The sequence below is a fragment of the Bufo gargarizans genome, chromosome 1, assembly GCF_014858855.1.
Source record: "Bufo gargarizans isolate SCDJY-AF-19 chromosome 1, ASM1485885v1, whole genome shotgun sequence".
Lineage (NCBI taxonomy): Eukaryota > Metazoa > Chordata > Amphibia > Anura > Bufonidae > Bufo > Bufo gargarizans.
In genome coordinates, this window is record NC_058080.1 from 507,364,011 (window position 1) to 507,384,063 (window position 20,053).

Genomic DNA, 20,053 nt, shown 5'->3' on the forward strand with positions numbered 1-20,053 from the left:
ACCAGGCACAGCGCCATCCATTGTATAATGGCTGTGCTTGGTATTGCAGCCCAGCCCCATTTACTTGAATGGAACTTGGCTGCTCATAGGCCATGTGAAAGATGAACATGAGGTCACTTTCCTAGGAAGAGGCTGCAATGTTCACCGGAGCACAGCGTCCTCTTCAAACAGCTGATCCGTCATCAGTATGAAAAGCCCATTAAGGTGGTTTTTCTCCTCCTGTTTCTTTCTTTAGACGTCTCTGCATCTTGAAAGGAATCTATCCTCATGAACCCAAACACAAGAAAAAAGTCAACAAGGGCTCCACAGCCCCCCGGACCTTCTATCTGTTAAAGGACATAAAGTTTCTTCTGCATGAACCCATTGTGGGAAAGTTCAGAGAGTACAAGGTATGTACAGTCCTGGTTTAAAGAATTCTCCATTCACATTTAAAAAGATATATACATATACACACACACGCTGTATAGACAAAGGTATTCGGACATCAGCACATTACAACTTCAGTGGCTTTTAACACATCCAGTTCTTCATCCATAGACCTTAATATAGAGTTGGTTCCCACTTCAGAGCCCAAACAGCTTCCGTTTTTCTGTGAAGGCTTACTACAACATTTTGGAGTCTCTGTGGAAATTATAGTCCATTCATCCAGAACAGCGTTTGTGAGGTCAGACACTGATGTTGGAGATGGCCTTGTTTGCAATCTTAGCTCTAGTTCATCCCAAAGGTGTTAATTGAGGTTGAGGTCAAGTCTTTCTGCGGCCAGACAAGTTCTTCTATATTAAACTCCTCCGACCAAGCCTTTATGGACCTTGCTTTGTGCACAATCATGCCGGAACAGAAAATGGCCTTCCCCACACTTTTATGTTCCCAAAGAGTTGAGGGCATAAAAGTGTCCAAAATGTCTTGGTATGCTGTAGCATTAACATTTCCCTTCACTGGAAATAAGGGGCCTAGGTTTCCCCCACCCACCAAAAACAAAATAAAAACAAGCCCATAGCATTAACCCTCCTCCCCCAAACTTTTACAGTTTGCACAGTGCAGGCTGGTAACGTTCTCCTGGCATTCCCCAAACCCAGACTCCTCCACCAGAGTCCAGTGGCAGTGCTTTACATCACTCCATCTGATGCTATACATTACGTTTGATATAAGACTTGCATGCAGCTGTTCTGCCTTGGAAACCCACTCCATGAAGCTTTGAGGGCACAGTTTTTGTGCTGATGTTAATGCCAGGGGAACTATTGGGTTAGCGGAGCATTGGTGTCTCTTACAGACTATTCTCCTCAGCACTTTGTGGTTGAGTTACTGTGGTTCCTAAATACTTCTACTTTGCAATAATACCACTCACGAGTGATGGTAGAATAGCTAGGAGGGAAGACATTTCACAGACTGACTTGTCCTACTACAGTACCACACTGGAATTCAGTGACTTCTTTAGAATGAGTCATTCTTTCACAACTGTCTGTGAAGGTAGACTGCATGGCTAGGGGCTGGATTTTATACACCTGTGGTAATGGGATTGAGCGAAACACCTGATTCAGAGGTGTGATCCAGTACTATAGTCCTTTATAGTTTTTATGTTCTGGAGTGTGTGTTGGCACACATGCTGAGCTGGGCAATACCTGACCATCGACCTATAAAAGGCCACTATAGGTTAGACAGATGTGCACTGTTTTGCAGAAGGACTGTATATTATACACTTATTCAGATATGCAGCATTAAGTAGCGATCACATGGGTAGAAGTCCCGATTTCGGTCGGTGCTCTAGCAATGATGGTTTCCACAAAAGAAACAAATGGACAAAGATGCGCCACCAACCAACAGCTGATTCTGGCAGGGGGGCCGCTGGCGGCTGCAGTAGAGGTGTAGAATTACCTAATGGCCATGTATTACGTAAGCGGCTTGAGTTCAGCAGATATGGAGAGGCTCGGTAACCAGCCAGAAACCCCCATCTAATAAGTCTTATGGACTTCATAAGACAAGCCCTGTAAATATAGCGTTAAATATCTTAACCCTTTCTTCACTTGAATATTATAAAGCAATGCTTGCCTAATTGTTGTTAAGATTACACAGATAGTACAAACAGAATATAAAGAATCTTCCAATTTTTCATTTTTCTCCCTTGACTGTCAGGTATTTGTGCGTCGTCTGCGCAAGGCATATGGAAAACAGGAATGGGATGCCGTAGACCGCATTAGAGACAACAAACCAACCTACAAACTTGATCACATCATCAAGGAAAGGTATGATGTCTACTAGCTAGATATTGAGGTAAATGGGTAGCTGACGGGAAAGCATTGAAGACAAGTATATGATGCCATATGGAAGTTGTAATGTAAGACGCGTGCCCCCCCCCCCCCCCCCCCCCACTCACTTTGTGCCTAGGTCGTTATCTGATAGAGAGCTTCTGTATGTCAAAGCTGCTTCTATTTCTAGAAGAACACAAACTAACTGAAAGACCAATTTCACAAGAGCATGTGCAGCCCAGGGAACATGCGCAGTGTGATGCTCCTCTGATGTAAACTCTATGTATCTTAATAACTTATGATGCTGTGGGTCTACTGATCTGTATGCACAGCATTATGAGGGTACACCTCAGTAGAGCCGAGGTCAGACAGGAACACGCTACTACATAAAGCACGATGATACTGGGGGAGGAGCAGTGTTCAGTCTGGGAAATACAGCCCTCATACTGAGCGTGTTTCCCAGACTGAATGGGCTATGGGGAAATCGGCAAAAGAAAGGATCGTCTTTCTGATTATTATTATAATTATTATTATTATTATTATAAGAAATGTTCTGCCAAGATTTGTTTTTCCTCAATTGACAAAATTTTAATGTACAGTAATTTTTCATGGGCCGTGTTACCTGAAACCACATTAAAAATACAACTTCCACATTCGCTGCTGATTTGATAGCTTCTCTCAACTCTGACTTGTAATTTCTATTAATATTATACTTTATCTTTAAATGGGTTGTCAGGCCTAGGAGCCGACCAAACAAATCTCCATTTCCAATTAAAAAAGATAAATACTTGCCTGTCTGCAGCCCTGTTCCTGGCTTCAGGCACGTATGACCATTGAGGCCAGTGATTGGCCACATCGATCACGAGACCAAGCCACTTCCGATCTAGCAAGGACCCAAAGCGGTCACGGACGTTGGGCAATTGAGTGTTTTTGATTTTTTTTTTTTTTTTTTCTCCCCCCCATATGGCTCTGAGAATTGTTTGGTCAGCTCCAACGCCTTTATTTATTATTTTTATTACATTTTTTACTTATTTTGTGATGTTTGGCGCTTTGGAAGCAATGACTAGTTTTGCCTAGCGTTATGGTCTCGGGAATTCATCCGTGCTGCACATCAGTTTCTGGTGTACAAAAGTCACAGATCTTTCTTCTGTGCAAGTTAGTCTGAAGAAATGGATCAGCAAAAACTATTTTTACTGTATTGCTATAAGCAAAATACCGGCAGATGTGACGCTTTTCAGCTGAACAGCCTTTTTCATACAGGCATGTTTATGCAAAAATTAATATAATTATTTTTTTTTTTTTTAAGTATTTATCTTTTTAATACAGAAAACTTTCTGCAGCTCACATCACTGGATGGGGCTTAGCAGAAGCTGCCCCAGCACATTTACTATACTTTATGCCAGGACACCGAAACCCACAATAGCCTATGACTGTGGTGCACCTCTTCTTGTTTTATAGACTGTGGCGTTTATTACGCCTATCATAATTTTGTCCCATTTTTTTTTTTTTATTACTTGTATAGCACTGACATATTCCGCAGCGCTTTACAGACATTATCGTTACTCGCTGTCCCCTAAGGAGCTCACAATCTAAGTTTCCTATCCTTATGTCTTTGAAGTGTGGGAGGAAACCCACGTAAACACGAGGAGAACATACAAACTCAATGCAGATGTTGTCCATGGTCGGATACAAACCTAGGACCCCAGTGCTAACCACTGAGCCGCCGTACTGTGCCGTGTCTTGTGTCCTATATACTGCTTGTAATTCAGCAAAGTGTTAATCTTTATTTGCAGGTACCCAACCTTTATTGATGCTCTCCGTGACTTGGATGATGCGCTATCCATGTGCTTTCTTTTTGCCACCTTTCGACGTACTGGAAAGTGTCATGTTCAGACCATACAGCTTTGTCGTCGCCTTAGTGTTGAATTCCTTAATTATGTAATTACTTCCCGATCTCTGCGCAAGGTGAGTTCATTGTAGAACATGTGATATGTGTCATGCTCAATGAGAACCTACCACAGCACTTGTTAAAAAGTCAGGGTTGTCAGACATGGAATTTCTGTGTATGAGCATACAGTTTATGATTATATCCTCAGCGGTGTCATTTTACATAGTAACATAGTTTAAAAGGCTGAAAAAAGACATCTGCCCATCCAGGTCAGACTGTTATGCTGCATGTTCATGCTTTCTAATGGCTCTCATGTGTATTTCTGTTGATCTCCCACCAGGTGGCACTGATGTAAAGTATACCTCTTTGACACGCAAATATTAGGTTGCAATTTTTTGTATAAAAGCTTAAGGCTGGTCTCACACAGGTTTTTTCTTTGTTTTTGTTAAGGCAAAAATGCCAGCTCCAGGTTTTGCATGGTAATCTTTGGGAAATATTAAAAGCAAACAGGCATTTTATTGTAATAATAGCCCTTTTGACACTTGATGTGTTTTTTCAGTGGCGTGGAACATAAGCTATGCAAAAAAATAAAATAAAATGCTAAGCGCTCAAGCACTATATGGGCAGAAATGCCTAAAAACATATGCATAAGTCAGGCGTTTTTATTCACTTCGTTGGACCAAAAAAATACACCATTACAAAAACCTAGTGTAGTAGCAGGCCATGCCACTTAACTGTTTGCAAGTCATTGAGCCTACAGCTGACTCCCCTAGTTTTTCCATAACCATGCATGTTCAGACTGGCAATATGGGGGCAGACAATTGCCACAGTCCATTGGGCGAGTTATCTTCCAGACGAAGGAAGGATCAGACAGTTTAAAGAGGCTCTGTCTCCACTCCTGACATGCCTGTTTTAATAGCTTCATGCATTCCCCGTGTAATAATGATTCAGGAGCAGCTGTTCTTATGTCTCTGTTGTACCGTTCCTTTATTATTTCTACTAGAAGTTATGAATGAATTTCTATTAGCCTTCAGTAAGGGTACAGAGGGGAGGTAACCAGTTGGGGGGGTGTACCTGCACAGTCTCACTCTATCCAATCAGTGCTGCCATAATCAGACTGTGCAGGTACACACCCCCAACTTGTTACCACCCCTCTGTACCCTTACTGCAGACTGCTAGCAATTCAGTCATAACTTCTAGTAGAAATAATAAAGCAATGATCCAACCTACAGATATAAGAATAGATTCTCCAGAATTGTTATTACATGGGGAATGCATGAAGCTATTAAAACAGGCAGGTCAGGAGAGGTAACTGGTCCTCTTTAAACAACAGGCATTGGGGGATAGTCAGGCAGAAGGTTACAATTCTGTAATGTGTATGCCCAACTACACTGCTAACATTTAAGGTGAACTTGTTTGACCCCCAAACCAAGACTAATATCTTGACAGTTCTGGTCATCTATTCTCCCAACTATTTCTTATTATCCCAAAGAGGTGTCTTATTATAATAAAAACAACTTTGATATGTAAAGTAGGTCCTTGAAGTCAAGGGGATAGAAACGCAGCCGAAAGAAGTCAAGGTATCCATGCCCAAATCCAGCACCTCGCACGCAAAATCGCACATACCTTATGACAGGTTCAGCCTGCCACTTGAAACAGAACCACTTGAAACTTACCTGCTCCCTGCCTCTCCAGTCCCCCATGCTGCCTATAGTGTGGCGGGAAGCAGGTAAGTATGAATTTTCTGTTTCAGGAGGCAGCCTGCGAACATTAGCTAAAAAGTCATTATATATATTACATAACTATGTAAGGTTGGATCCTATATTTATTTATTTATATGTTTGTGTGTGTGTGTGTTTTTTTTTATTTATTTTTTTAACATATGTTTTGCAATATCTGACTGCATTAAAAAAAATGCTAAATATTATTACTAAATACTTCCCTTGGGTGTGTGTGTATTTTATCAAATGCTTATGATGTATTGTAGGTTGAATTAATTTTACAATGTTTTACAAAAATTTTGTTGCACAAGAACTGAATAATGTATATCTGCATACTGAGCATGAAAACTTCAGGGCGTGCGTAGGGGCGATGTTTTATAAAAAAAACTGGTGGCAGCATCAACCCTGCAAGTATAGGTATTTAGCTCCTATAAGTAAAACAGATGAAAGGTCCTCCTTAATAGCCCTCCTAGCCTGGACTTTTGGGAAATAAAGCTTCCGACTAGTGAAGCATGTCAGATCTTGTTGGCATTACCTTCCCTTTTTTAGCTACGGATGTAGCAGTGCTGAGTTTGTCTTTGGACACGCTGTGTTATCTGATGTTTTCCATAAGGATGTAGATAACATGGCAGGTTTATCTTCATTCTGCTATTACATCACCACAAAAATCCTTTTATACTTAGTAGTTTGAAAATAACAAGTTTGCATTTTCGTGATAACAAATCCTTGTTAATCCAGAAGGCAGTTCCCTTGATCAACAATTTGCGCAGTTTGTTCAAATAGACCAACTAATGTTAGAAGCAAGCTTTATCTTGCATGCCTTTTTCTTAGTGTTTTTTTTTTTTTTCAGTTTTCTTAAAGGGGTTGTCCGGGTTCAGAGCTGAACATATATCCCCATTTTCAGCAAGGCAACCTCCCTGATATGAGTATCGTAGCATTTCATGAATAGCACAGAGCAAAGGCTTTTTTTGAAGATCCGGTGACATATCGGGCTCTCCATGGGTAAGCTAGCGCGGAGCTAGCAGTGAGCCCCTTGACAACACCGGTACTAATGGGCCGGCTTTAGTGCTGCCGTAGCCTGTAAAACGGCCAGGGCAGCGCTAAAACCCGCCCATCGGTGCCAGTGTTGTCACTGGCAACACTGCTAGGTGGAAGCCTCCGCCTAGCAGTGTGCAAAATCTAAGCAAACAGCCCTTGCCCTGTTCTATACAGTGCAGGGCAAGGGAGAGCCTCGGAGGGGTGAAAATGGGGATATGTCCGGGTTCAGCTCTTAACCTGGACAACCCCTTTAAGGCGCATTTACACTTGGAGCAGTCATTATGAGTTTAAGCTTTCATATAACGAGTGTAAGTGCAGAAATCGGTTGTTCTTAGGATGGCAGGTCATTTGTATTTTCTCAGTAAGATTAAATATTTGCTTACATTTTCCTCTTAGGTGTTCTTATCAATCAAAGGAATCTATTACCAGGCCGAAATCCTAGGACAGACAGTGACATGGATTACTCCATATGCCTTTTCTCATGATGTAAGTGATGAATGGGATTTTGTATCATGTGTTTTGTTGTTTGGGTGACAGTCCGATATTCTCAATACAAGTTCTTCTCACCAACTACCTACTGGCTGATTGGCAGGGGGCAAGAGGAGGAATCCTGCCTTCAATATATCAGCCACTAGCCCATATTTGGGGTCATATGAAAATTAGAGTAAGTGTACACAGGAGGTTGCAGCTGATTGGTACAGTAGAAAAATAACGCACTATAACCTAGTATCATTCTGATTTGAGACACTTAGCCATATATTTTGATCAAAACACATCTGTGCCCGCCTACCCGCTCCAAGGTGGGCTCAGTCAGGCAGGACCTAAGCTAAACCTACTTATGCCGTTGGGCATCTACATTCAGGAGAGCAGACTCTGCACATATAGTGTGCTGCTCCTAGTTACCTCTGAATGCATCAAGCAACCAATGAGAGGAGTACACACACCTATATGTACCACCTAATCAGTCACATGTGGCATAGGTTGGGCAAAAAGTGCACAAGAATCCTACTCCCCAGATAATAGGAGCGCATTCATACTTGAAGGTGCCACTCCTTCATGCACATAAATTTATCAAAAATCACAGAAAAAGATACAAAACATCCTGCACGATATGATCACTAAATATGTGGATGTACATGGCTGAGAGCCTCCGATTTTATCATATCTGGGTGAAGGCTTAGTCCATATATAATGTTTGCATCTATTATTATTTCTCGCCCATTTTCCTTGGGGGACACAGACCTTGGGTATAGCTCAGCTCCCTAGGAGGCGTGACACTAAGTAAAACTGTTAAGCCCCTCCTCCATCAGCTATACCCTCAGCCTGGAGATAGAGGCTACCAGTTTTAGCTTAGTGTCCAAGGAGGCAAGACACTCCCTGCTCTGCAGGGCTGTTTTCTCCTTGTTATTTTTACTTTTTCTTCTAATTTTGTTATTTTATTTTTTCCTAGGGATACCAGAGACGCATTAGACCTCTCTGCTCTCCCGGGGTTGAGCTGCGCCAGTGCCAACTTATCTGCACTGCTGCCTCCCCCACAGAAGCAATAGGAGGATCTGGGCAGCAATGGCTCCCCTACATCCCGCCAGCTAGGGGGTCGCCCGCACGCCAAGCCCCTCTTCCAGCTTCCTGCCACTGCGGTGCCAGTGGCTGAAGGGGCGACCCTGCTGGAAAGGACTGAGGGTGAAGACGTCGGACGGTGAGATGGCTATTCCAGCCCATACCCCGTCCCTATCTGCAGCATCTACCCCTCTGGGTAAGGGGGGCACCCGTGGTCGCTCATTCTGAGCGCTCATCTGCAGGACAATGCAGCACAGCAGCATCCTCAGCACCCCCACGCCGTTCCCCCCCACGCTGCTATCTTTCTCCCCCCCCTCCCCCTCATTCGGGGCTGACTCCATTTTTCTCTTCTCTCTCTCCCCCTTCCCGCCGCCGCCCGCTCCGTTCCGAGAACGGGGGCGGGGCTTAGCGGTCCCGGCAGGGGGCGGGGCTTACGCGCGCGCGTCATTTTGGGGGCGGAGCTACGTTCTCCTTCACAGGAGACATTTCAAGCGCTGGAGGGGGCGGAGCTTGTTCCCCGCGCTTTCTGCTGAGGTTTCCCGCGCTTCCTCACTCCTGACAGGAAGCTGGGACACGGTGGGGGACTCTAACCTCCTGTGTACATCGCTCGGCTTCTGTGGGCGCTCTCTGCTGCTTCTCTGCTGCTGCTGATCTGGGCCATCTCCTGACGTTCTTCTGAGGCACTGGTAGGACAGTTAACCCTCTCCTAACCCTCCTTGTCATAGCTGCTATAACCCTTTGTGGTCTCTATATTAGAGTACAACCACACTTCAGCATGTCAGATCCCACAGGTGCCCCCAAACCCTGGTACCATGCCTGTACCGCCTGTAAGGAACTTTTTCCGCATGGGCAATCTGAGCCGCATTGCCTTGCATGTCAGGCCCCGGTGCAGGGCCCGCTTCCCGCTGCGCCCCCCGGTGCCTCTGAACCCCCTGACTGGGCTAGGTCTCTGTCTCAGGCGGTTGAAAGACTTACACACGTAGTGGGCCGTCTCGTGGATAGACCGCCTCTCCCGCAGGCTGCCACAATCCCTGTCGCACCCGCTGGGACTACCGTTTCTGCCGCCCCCACTGGTTCCCTGCCTCCCAGCGAATCTTCCAGGGCCCGGCATACTCAGAAACGTTCAAGGGTTGAGCGCACATCTTCTCCAGATGCTTCGCTCTCTCCGCCATGCGTGCGAGCTCAGTCAAGTCTATCTTCTCAAAGGGATACGCTTTCTGAGGGAGAACTGGCGGATTCGGACGTGGACATGGACTCAGAGCTTCCGTCCAAATTGGCGTCCGCGGTGGGGCATCTTGTCACTAGCATCCGTGATACCTTTCAGCTACACGATGACCCCCCCCAGCTCTGAACAGGCCGGCGTGTCCTTTCTCCGCCCCAAACAGGCCTCCAAGGTTTTTCCCATACACGCTGATTTTTCTTCTGTGGTATCCAAGGCTAGGCCTAACGTCCGCTTTATTACACCCAAAAAGCTGGACATTTGTTATCCCTTTCCAGCGGATTCTGTGACCACGTGGACATCCCCGCCTAAGGTTGATCCTCCCGTGGCTCGCCTGTCCAAAAGCACTACTATTCCTGTACAGGACGGATCTTCCCTCCAGTCTGTTGAGGACCGTCGTACGGAATCCCTCTCCAAGGCCATATTTACTGCCTCTGGTTCGGCCCTTAGACCGGTCTTTGCCTCCGCCTGGGTTGGCAAAGCGGTCTCTGAATGGGGTTTGCAACTGGAACGGGAGTTAGGGTCGGACGTCCCTGTTCAGGACCTCCGTTCCTTAGCCCAACTAATTGTTCAGGCCGGAAAATTCGTCTGTGAGGCCTCCCTTGATGCGGGTGCCCTCATTGCCCGTTCCTCTGCCCTGGCAGTTTCTGTCAGGAGGGAACTCTGGCTGAAGGTTTGGGCGGCGGACGCCGCTTCCAAACGCTCTTTGGCCGGCCTACCATTCACGGGTTCCCGCCTGTTCGGAACCCGTCTGGACGAACTTATATCAGAGGCCACGGGTGGGAAGAGTACTCTCCTCCCCCAGTCCAGGCCAATGGGCGCCCCCCGTGGTCGCGCTGGTTCGTCCCGTTTTCGGTCCTTTCGCAAGCCCACCGGGTCTAGACCCGCGGCCAGTTCTTCTTCCTCTGGCCCAGCCCAGGATAGACGCAAGAAGCCGTTTTTTCGGACGCAATCTACCTGGCGCAAGTCCCAGCCTGCACGGGCTCCCACAGGCCAGCAGCCCTCTGCCTGAAGGTGCGCCCCCACCCACCCGGGTGGGGGGCCGCCTTCTCCTATTCAGGAACGTATGGCGGGCCCACATCTCAGACGCATGGGCGCTCGAGATTGTATCTTGCGGATACAAAATCGAATTTGCGTCCATTCCGCCAGACCGTTTCTTCCGATCCCGTCCTCCGCGAGATCCCGTACGAGTGGCCGCCTTCTTCGCGGCCATTCACTCTCTAATGGACAAGGGTGTCGTCGCCCCCGTGCCTCCGACGGAAAGGTTCAGGGGGTTCTACTCGAACCTCTTTGTGGTTCCCAAGAAGGAAGGCTCAGTGCGTCCGATCTTGGACCTAAAACGCCTGAACCGTTTTCTCCGACTGCAGAGATTCCGGATGGAGTCTCTCAGGTCCGCAGTGGCCTCCCTGGAAAGAGGGGATTTCATGGCCTCAATCGACATTCAGGATGCATACCTCCACGTTCCGGTTGCTCCATGTCATCACCGCTTCCTGCGCTTCGCGGTGGGGGACGATCACTTCCAATTCGTCGCCCTTCCCTTTGGTCTGGCGACGGCTCCTCGAGTGTTCACCAAGGTCCTGGCCCCTGTCTTGGCCCTTCTACGTTCAAGAAGTGTTTTTCTTCTCCCATACTTGGACGACATCCTGGTCAAGGCACCCTCCTTCTCTCAGACATCCCGCAGTGTGGAACTCACTCTGGAGACCCTGACGCGGTTCGGTTGGATTATCAACCACCCCAAATCTTCCCTTACCCCCTCCAGACGGCTGATCTTCCTGGGGATGCTCCTGGATACAGAGTTGGCGGAGGTCCGCCTTCCGTCGGACAAGCGTCTGGCCCTTCGCGGGTCGGTTCGCAGTCTCCTCCGTCATCACCGCCCTTCCCTCAGATCCAGCATGCGGTTGTTGGGAAAGATGGTTGCCTGTTTCGAAGCGGTGCCATTCGCACAATTCCAATCCCGCACCTTTCAGAGGGCAATTCTGTCGGCCTGGGACAAATCACCGAGGAGTCTGGACAGGACCTTTCTTCTGCCTCCCCTGGCTCGGGCTTCCCTCGGCTGGTGGTTGCATATCCCTCTAAGGGGGAAGTCCTTCCTTCCACTGAACTGGCTGGTGATTACCACAGATGCCAGCTTACGGGGGTGGGGGGGGGTTTTCCCTCCCCGGTCCGTCCAGGGCGTTTGGTCTCTATCGGAGTCCAGACTTCCAATCAATATTCTGGAACTGAGGGCGATTCTTCTGTCCCTCAGACACTGGACCCATCTGCTGGGGGGCCACCCTGTTCGGATCCAATCGGACAATGCCACGGCTGTGGCATACATAAACCATCAGGGAGGCACTCGCAGCGATGCAAGAGGTGACCCTCATTCTCCTCTGGGCAGAGACGCACGTGCCGGCCTTATCTGCGATTTACATCCCGGGGGTGGACAACTGGGCGGCGGATTTCCTCAGCCGGTCCACCATCGACCCGGGAGAATGGTCCCTGCACCCAGAGGTGTTCGAAGCCCTTTGTCTTCGCTGGGGTCGCCCCGACATGGACCTCATGGCCTCCAAATTCAACCACAAGGTCCCCCTATACCTGTTCAGGGCACGGGACCCGAAGGCATACGGCGCCGACGCGCTCGTCCTTCCGTGGTGCGAATTCTCCCTTCTGTACGTCTTTCCTCCTTTTCCCCTCCTGCCACGGGTTCTTCGGAGGATCGCGGCAGAGGGCGTCCCCGCGATTCTAATCGCCCCGGATTGGCCCCGCCGGTCTTGGTACGCCGACCTAATGTTGCTGTTGGCAGACGCACCGTGGCCACTGCCCTCCAGGGAAGACCTTCTCTCTCAGGGACCGATCTTCCACGAGCATTTAGGCTCGCTACGTTTGACGGCGTGGCTATTGAGACCGCCGTCTTAATGCGACGGGGTTTCTCCGCGGACGTAGTCCGCACCATGATCCGTGCTCGTAAGCCCGTATCCTCTAGGATCTACTATCGGGTTTGGAGGTCCTATCTGGGGTTCTGTGAGTCCCGGAGCATCCCACCTCTCCGGTTTTCTCTTCCCACAATCCTGTCCTTCCTCCAGTCGGGTCTGGACCTGGGGCTGTGCCTCAGTTCTCTGAAGGGTCAGATTTCGGCGCTGTCTATTCTTCTCCAGCGTCCCCTGGCCCCTCTAGGGCCAATTAAGACCTTCTTACAAGGGGTGGCTCACTCTGTTCCGCCGTACCGCCCTCCAGTTCCTTCCTGGGACCTGAATGTGGTGCTCTCGGCGCTCCAATCAGCCCCCTTCGAGCCTTTACGGGAGGTCTCCCTTCGCCTTCTGTCCTGCAAGGTCATCTTTCTTGTGGCCGTCACGTCTCTCCGACGGGTGTCTGAGTTAGCGGCTCTTTCTTGCTCCGAACCTTTCCTGATCTTCCACCAGGATAAGGTTGTGCTTCGGCCTGTCCCGACTTTCCTGCCAAAGGTGGTCTCCGCCTTTCACATCAATGAGGACATCGTCCTTCCGTCGCTCTGTCCCTCTCCTTCCCACCCCAGAGAACGGGAACTGCACCGTCTGGATGTGGTCAGGGCGTTGAGGATTTACTTGGAGGTCACCGGGTCCTTTCGGCGCACGGACTCCCTGTTTGTGGTTCCGGAGGGTTCGCGCAAAGGGTTGGCGGTCTCCAAGGTGGCTATTGCCCGTTTCATTAAACTGGCGGTGTCTGAGGCTTATCGAGCCAAGGGCAGACCTCCGCCTTTCGGCGTCACTGCTCATTCCACCAGAGCAGTCGGAGCTTCCTGGGCGCAGAGGCATCGGGCCTCGGCTGAACAGTTGTGCAAAGCAGCCACTTGGTCCTCTCTGCACACTTTCACAAAGTTCTATAGGGTGCATACGCATGCATCAGCGGATGCTGCTTTGGGCCGCCTGGTTTTGCAGGCAGCGGTTTCCTGATGCTCTGGTGGTGTTCCGCCTTGGGTTTGTGGTCCCTCCCTTCTTGGACTGCTCTTGAACGTCCCAAGGTCTGTGTCCCCCAAGGAAAATGGGCGAGAAAAGGAGATTTTTGTATAACTTACCAGTTAAATCTCTTTCTCGCTCTTCCTTGGGGGACACAGCACCCACCCTTCTGTGTTTGGTTACAGGGTTATGGTCTGGCGCCCCGTTGGGTTGCTGGCTGGTTGTTTCCGTTATTGGTTGTTATCCTTTCACTACTTGGACACGCAACTGGTAGCCTCTATCTCCAGGCTGAGGGTATAGCTGATGGAGGAGGGGCTTAACAGTTTTACTTAGTGTCACGCCTCCTAGGGAGCTGAGCTATACCCAAGGTCTGTGTCCCCCAAGGAAGAGCGAGAAAGAGATTTAACTGGTAAGTTATACAAAAATCTCCTTTTTCAGTGAGTTGTCTTTTACAAATGTAGCCATGTACATCCGCATATTTATCACATCGTGCAGGATATTTTTCTTTTTTGGTGATTTTTTTTTTTAGTCTGATTATTACGGTATGACTGTATTAGGTGATGATTAGGGCATGCCTGACACTCCCAACAATCAGAAAAACAGCTACTAATGAATGCATCTTTTTACTTTTATAATCTGTCTGCTGCTATTATCTTTGTTCCTGTTTTTTTGACCTGCTATTAAGTGTCATTACTGTTTTATGATTAATTAAAGCTAATGGTTTTGACGTGCAACTTTATATCCAAGCCAGCTCTGGATGTGCGGTTCTTTTTGTGTACTGCATGGACTTTTTATTTTATTTTATAGTCAAAACCAACTGTAGTGCAACATATTTAGAAATGCAGCTCAATAGAGTATGTGTGTCTCTTCATTTTTAATGATTTTGTGAAGACGTGCGTGTAGACACAGGCATACCTGGCATGTATAAAATGTGCATGTTTCGTATATTGTAATGTTCAGCTTGAGTCTGAATTGTTGCTGTAAACAATTTCTTTTGCATGTTGCATAAAATGTTATGGTTTGATACAAAATTGCATGAAGGTATGAGTTTTAATAGAAAATTGTCCTCGGCAGTGATTTGGGAATGAACCTGGCAACGCTGATTGGATAGTGTCAGATTGTGCAGGGACACGCACCCAACCGGTAACACCCGGATGGACCTTCATTGTAAACTTCAATTCATTCATAACTTCTATGAGAAATAATAATTTGAATAGCCCATCATAGTCAGAAGAATAGATGTTCCAGAGTTACATGGGGACTACAAGTGGTTACTAAAATACACATCACAAAAGGGGTTAGTCAATTTATGATGTATTTTGTCAAAATCCCATATACAGTCCATATATTTTCCATACAATCATATATGACTGTATTCTGTGCCCCAGCTGTCCTAATGGAGGCCCCATGAAGTAACGTACTCACCTGTCATGGGCTGCAAAATGACTGTGACTGCTTACCCTGGCTGTTCCTGGTTTCCTTCTCTGTTGAACGGCAAATGGACATGTCTGGCACATGTGCAGACACCGGCAGCAGAACCCCCTGTATCTGCATACATGCCAGACGTGTCCGCTTACTGTACGGCGCCTGTGCAGAATAGAAGGTACCCAGGAACAGCCAGAGGAAGTGGTCACGACTGTCTTTGCGGCACATGGATGCATAAGATTGAAGGTGAGTGTGTTTACTTTAATGGAACCAGGGCAGCCTGGGGCCTCCATTAGGACAGCTTGGGGATGGCATGCATGCTTATGTGGTGCATACATGACTGTATTTAGCATTTTGACAAATGATATTGGGAATTGGCCAAACCCATTAAAATGTACCCCTTTGACCCCATAACGCATAATTTTGTCCATGCATGTACATCATTTCAGTGCCTTTCTAGTGAATGGGGGGGTCCTACTGCAGGGACGGGACGCCTTCCAATCTAATAGTTATCCTCTATCAACGTGATAGGGCATAACTTCAAACTACTAGAATACCCCTTTAAGTCATGCCTCCAAAGGATGTTTCACTCAGCATGATGTTCACCATGGTGTCTCCAGACTCTTTTGCGTCTGTCACATGTGCACAAGTCCAACTACAGGACATCCCCCTCCCCATTTAGTCTGTTTCTGACAGCTTGGTCATAAACCTGTCCTGATGCCGAGTTGATGCCCAACCATGACCCTGTCCAGCCCTCCTTGTGTAACTGACCATGTCCTGCTTTTTAGATTGTGCTGGGAGACTTTTCTCTTTTTGGGGTTGTCTTGTTGTTGCCCCTTGACTCCTCCTTTTGGCCCTTTCATCTGCACCAAAGCAGGTGACTTTGATTTACAATCGCTTATTCTTCCTAAGGGCGCTGCCACACTTCGTGGATGTGCTGCGTTTTTTAGTGCGGCAAAAAAATGCATACGGTGTTAGCAACAACATGTCTGGGTTTTTTATTTATGCAACTCTCAACAAAATTGAGTTACATTAATGTAATTTCTGCCTGATGTGCTTGCTGAAGAAAAAAAATTTATAAAAACGCACCATAAATGCAGGTATGTTGCATGTGTAATTTGCTGTACACCATTCCTAAGTTTATGTCAAACAATATTACTACTTATGCATGTGAAATAACATTAATTAGAAATAGAGCCCTGAAGAGGAGTACTAGAATAGGAAGAAAATAAGGCTATTGTATGTATCGTGAAATATTCTGTTGTATGGGTGACCATATGGAACATTTAAAAAATATACATTGTCTATAAATGATATTGTCTTCTACAGCACCCTACAGATGTGGACTACAGAGTTATGGCCACTTTCACTGAGTTTTATACAACTCTTCTGGGATTTGTGAACTTCCGCCTCTACCAGGCTCTTAATCTTCAGTATCCTCCTAAGGTAATGACTGTGAAATTGAGTATTTTTTTTCTATTAGTGTTTAAAAGAAAGAGAGGGAAAAAAATATTTGCTTACCCACCCACGTCCCCACACTGAGTCTGCATTTTGGGGGAAGAAGAAACTGAGATGTAGCACACCTTTTTTTTAAAGTTTCACTTCCATCAGCAGCTTCATCTTCAGCCTGCCAGTTAAAGACAGTGAGTCATCACTATGAGCCTTGCTGTTTGTTCCACTGCATAGTGCCTTGCCTCTAATACAGAAGGTTGTGAGTTCGAATCCAGGCAGAAACTTTATGAAATGGAGGCTAAATTAGATTTGGGGTGTCCCCAAGCGCTGACTCCGTATATGGACATGGCTATATGTAAAGTCAGAGCAGGGACTCCTAAGCCGAGCTAGAGTCCCAACACCCTCCCCTCTGGGGTTCTCTCATTGACTTCCATTGTGCTCGGTAGAACACCTGAGCATTGCGAAGTGTTCTACTCGAGCGCACAAGCACTTTGGTGCTCAATCAACACTAGCGATTAGTTTTTGTGTAGTTTTTCCTTATATTATGAAAAGTGAGAAATATGTAAGTGACCATGCACTGAAATCAGGGTCTCTGTCACTTCTTTATGCCGCCCTCAGGGAGGCATACACCTGCTGATAGATTTCCTATAATATTCTTTTTCATTAAAAAAAATACAATTGGAAACATTAAAAAGTTAGCAAATGGATTGAAGTATTGTTTTGTGTCAAGAGCTCTTTTAGTTCTATTCTGTTCTTTGTAGCCACACTGTGTTCATGATTTAGTTAATAACTTTGTGGTCCTCTTCCCTCAACCAGCTGGATTCTCGTTCAGAGGCAGAACTGAAGATGGACGATGAAGAGAAATATGCTCTGGAGTCTGAGACATACATGGAGGTATAGGGCTTGTGTATTATATATTTTGCCATTTCATGCCTTTTACTCTGGTGCCACAGTCTCGGCTAAGTACTCTTGATGACCACTTGTGGTGTATCTGCTCGTTTTTCTTTCCTGCAGAAATTGGCAGCTCTCAGTGCCAGTCTGTCCCGTGTGATTCCATCCGAGCCCGAAGAGGAAGTAGAGGTTGACGAGTTCCCTGCAGAGGCTGTGAGTGATCCTTTGTATCAAGCCTTAAGAGGTTTGGGGCTAATTTCCAATAGTGACAGCAGAATGCAAACGCTTGAGCTTGACAGATCTTGTTTTATTAAAATGCAGTTTGGTAAATCGGCCATAGAAAGAGTAGTTATTTTGATTGAAAAAGAAAAACGCTACAATATTTTATCAGTAAATTGACCATAGTGAGTGTTGCGTATAGGGGTTGAGCACCTATATGGCAGCCACTGACTCCCCAAGGAGTCGCCCCAGCTACACAACTACTTATGCTTTGTTGGTCATTTCTATCTAAGCTCCTGACCTGAAACTGTTTATTAGAACAAAAAAATGTTAAAATCCAAAGAACCGGAACTGTTCTTTGTGATGTTTCAGCCTCTGTCAAGCCAAAAAATCATATACGAGCACATATTCTTTAAATTCCTGCGACTAAAATGACAACATAGGTTATAAATAAGGCCTCTTTCACACTTGCGTTGTCCGGATCCGGCGTGTGCTCCACTTGCCGGAATTACACGCCGGATCCGGAAAAACGCAAGTGTACTGAAAGCATTTGAAGACGGATCCGTCTTCAAAATGCTTTCAGTGTTACTATGGCAGCCAGGACGCTATTAAAGTCCTGGTTGCCATAGTAGGAGCGAAGAGCGGTATACTTACAGTCCGCGCGGCTCCCAGGGCGCTCCAGAATGACGTCAGAGCGCCCCATGCGCATGGATGACATGCCATGCGATCACGTGATCCATGTGCTTGGGGCTCCCTGACGTCACTCTGGAGCGCCCCGGGAGCCGCACGGACGGTAAGTATGCTGCTACCCCGCTCCCCGCTACACTTTACCATGGCTGCCAGGACTTTAGCGTCCCGGCAGCCATGGTAACCATTCAGAAAAAGCTAAACGTCGGATCCGGCAATGCGCCGAAACGACGTTTAGCTTACGGCCGGATCCGAATCAATGCCTTTCAATGGGCATTAATTCCGGATCCGGCCTTGCGGCAAGTCTTCAGGATTTTTGGCCAGAGCAAAAAGCGCAGCATGCTGCGGTATTTTCTCCGGCCAAAAAACTTTCCGTTCCGGAACTGAAGACATCCTGATGCATCCTGAACGGATTTCACTCCATTCAGAATGCATTAGGATAAAACTGATCAGGATTCTTCCGGCATAGAGCCCCGACGACGGAACTCTATGCCGGAAGACAAGAACGCAGGAGTGAAAGAGCCCTAAGAAAAAAATCAAAGTACATATAATACAATAACAATCATGATTCTGTGTGTATATATCTTTCTCTCTCCTATCTAACTTAGCTTGACAAAGGCAGATTGTGGCCAAAACATCACACAGAGAGAGAGAGAGAGAGAGAGAGTAGGGTTTTTTTTTATTATATAAATTGATTGTTTAATTAAAGTGCTTTTTTTGTGATTATGGCTTGTGGGAGGCTGTTCAAGTTATGCATTAACATTTGGAGGTGGTTTAGAGTGATAATGCAGTTTATGTTGTATGTTACAGCAGTGACGATGCACTTTGGGACTGGTTTTATAATTATTATTATATATTTTTTTTCTTATGCTGTTTTTGGGGTGCAGGAGAACTCGGGTGTGCAAGAAGAGAGAAAAAGGCAGCAGCAGGAAGAGGAAAAACACAAGTCTTTATTTGTAGGCCTTAAGTTTTTCTTGAACCGGGAAGTACCAAGAGAAGCTCTTGCATTTGTCATTCGGTGAGTGTGAATGAGTCATGCAAAGCTGCTGAAAGCACTTGGAGGGAGCTGGGGAGAGCAGTACAAACATACCCTTTGTGGAGCTTTTGTTACAGAGCTGTGAATATGAAGTTTTATTCTGCCAGGTTCTGCTCCAGTGCCCTGAAGGCAGAGCCTCACTGTGAAATGCTCCCTGCTCGGCTGTGTGCGACATTTGTAGTCATCTCCCAGATAATACTTCTGTCAGGAGAATGGATGTGAAGCAGATCAATACAGAGAGCACTTCACGGTGAAGCTCTGTTTCCTGGATACTTGCAGTAGAAGAACTAGGGGGAAAAAGGGGGTTATCCGAGGTTGGAAATGGGCCCCCCATACGCCCGGGCCCCTCACACTGATTCTACTTGCCTGGCTTCCTGCTCCCTGCGCTGCTCATGGTCTTGCGCGGCCGCAGCTGCTTCTCCCCGTGTGCGGATGAAATGGCGATGCTAGGGAGGCTCTTCCCCGTCACCGCCTGTCATTGGTTGCTCGTTCCGTCACCGGATGTTTTCATCCGCGCACAGGGAGAAGCAGCTGCGGCCGTGCGTGGGACCAGGAGCTGCACAGGGAGCTGGAAGCCAGGTAAGTAGAATTGGTGTGAGGGGCCCGGGCATATGGGGTGCCATTTCCAACCTCTGATAACAGCTTTAATTCGCACTACTCCTGATGATAAAAACTCTGCTCTGCAAGATATGTTTTGTGCTGCTCTTCCCAGCTCGTACCTAGTGCTGTGAGCAGTTTAGCATGTTCAGAAGTGCTGAAAGATTCC

At 47.0% G+C, this 20,053-nt stretch overlaps 1 protein-coding gene across 1 annotated transcript in view; it reads left to right on the forward strand.

The window, feature by feature from the left end:
* PES1 (pescadillo ribosomal biogenesis factor 1) overlaps positions 1-20,053 on the forward strand; it is a 38,265-nt gene that overhangs the window by 7,183 nt on the left and 11,029 nt on the right. The window contains exons 3-10 of the mRNA XM_044288463.1: positions 236-389; positions 2,131-2,240; positions 4,037-4,208; positions 7,287-7,376; positions 16,332-16,448; positions 17,271-17,348; positions 17,469-17,558; positions 19,139-19,269. Of these exons, the coding sequence (XP_044144398.1) occupies positions 236-389; positions 2,131-2,240; positions 4,037-4,208; positions 7,287-7,376; positions 16,332-16,448; positions 17,271-17,348; positions 17,469-17,558; positions 19,139-19,269 (942 nt within the window). The remainder of the gene's footprint in view (positions 1-235; positions 390-2,130; positions 2,241-4,036; positions 4,209-7,286; positions 7,377-16,331; positions 16,449-17,270; positions 17,349-17,468; positions 17,559-19,138; positions 19,270-20,053) is intronic.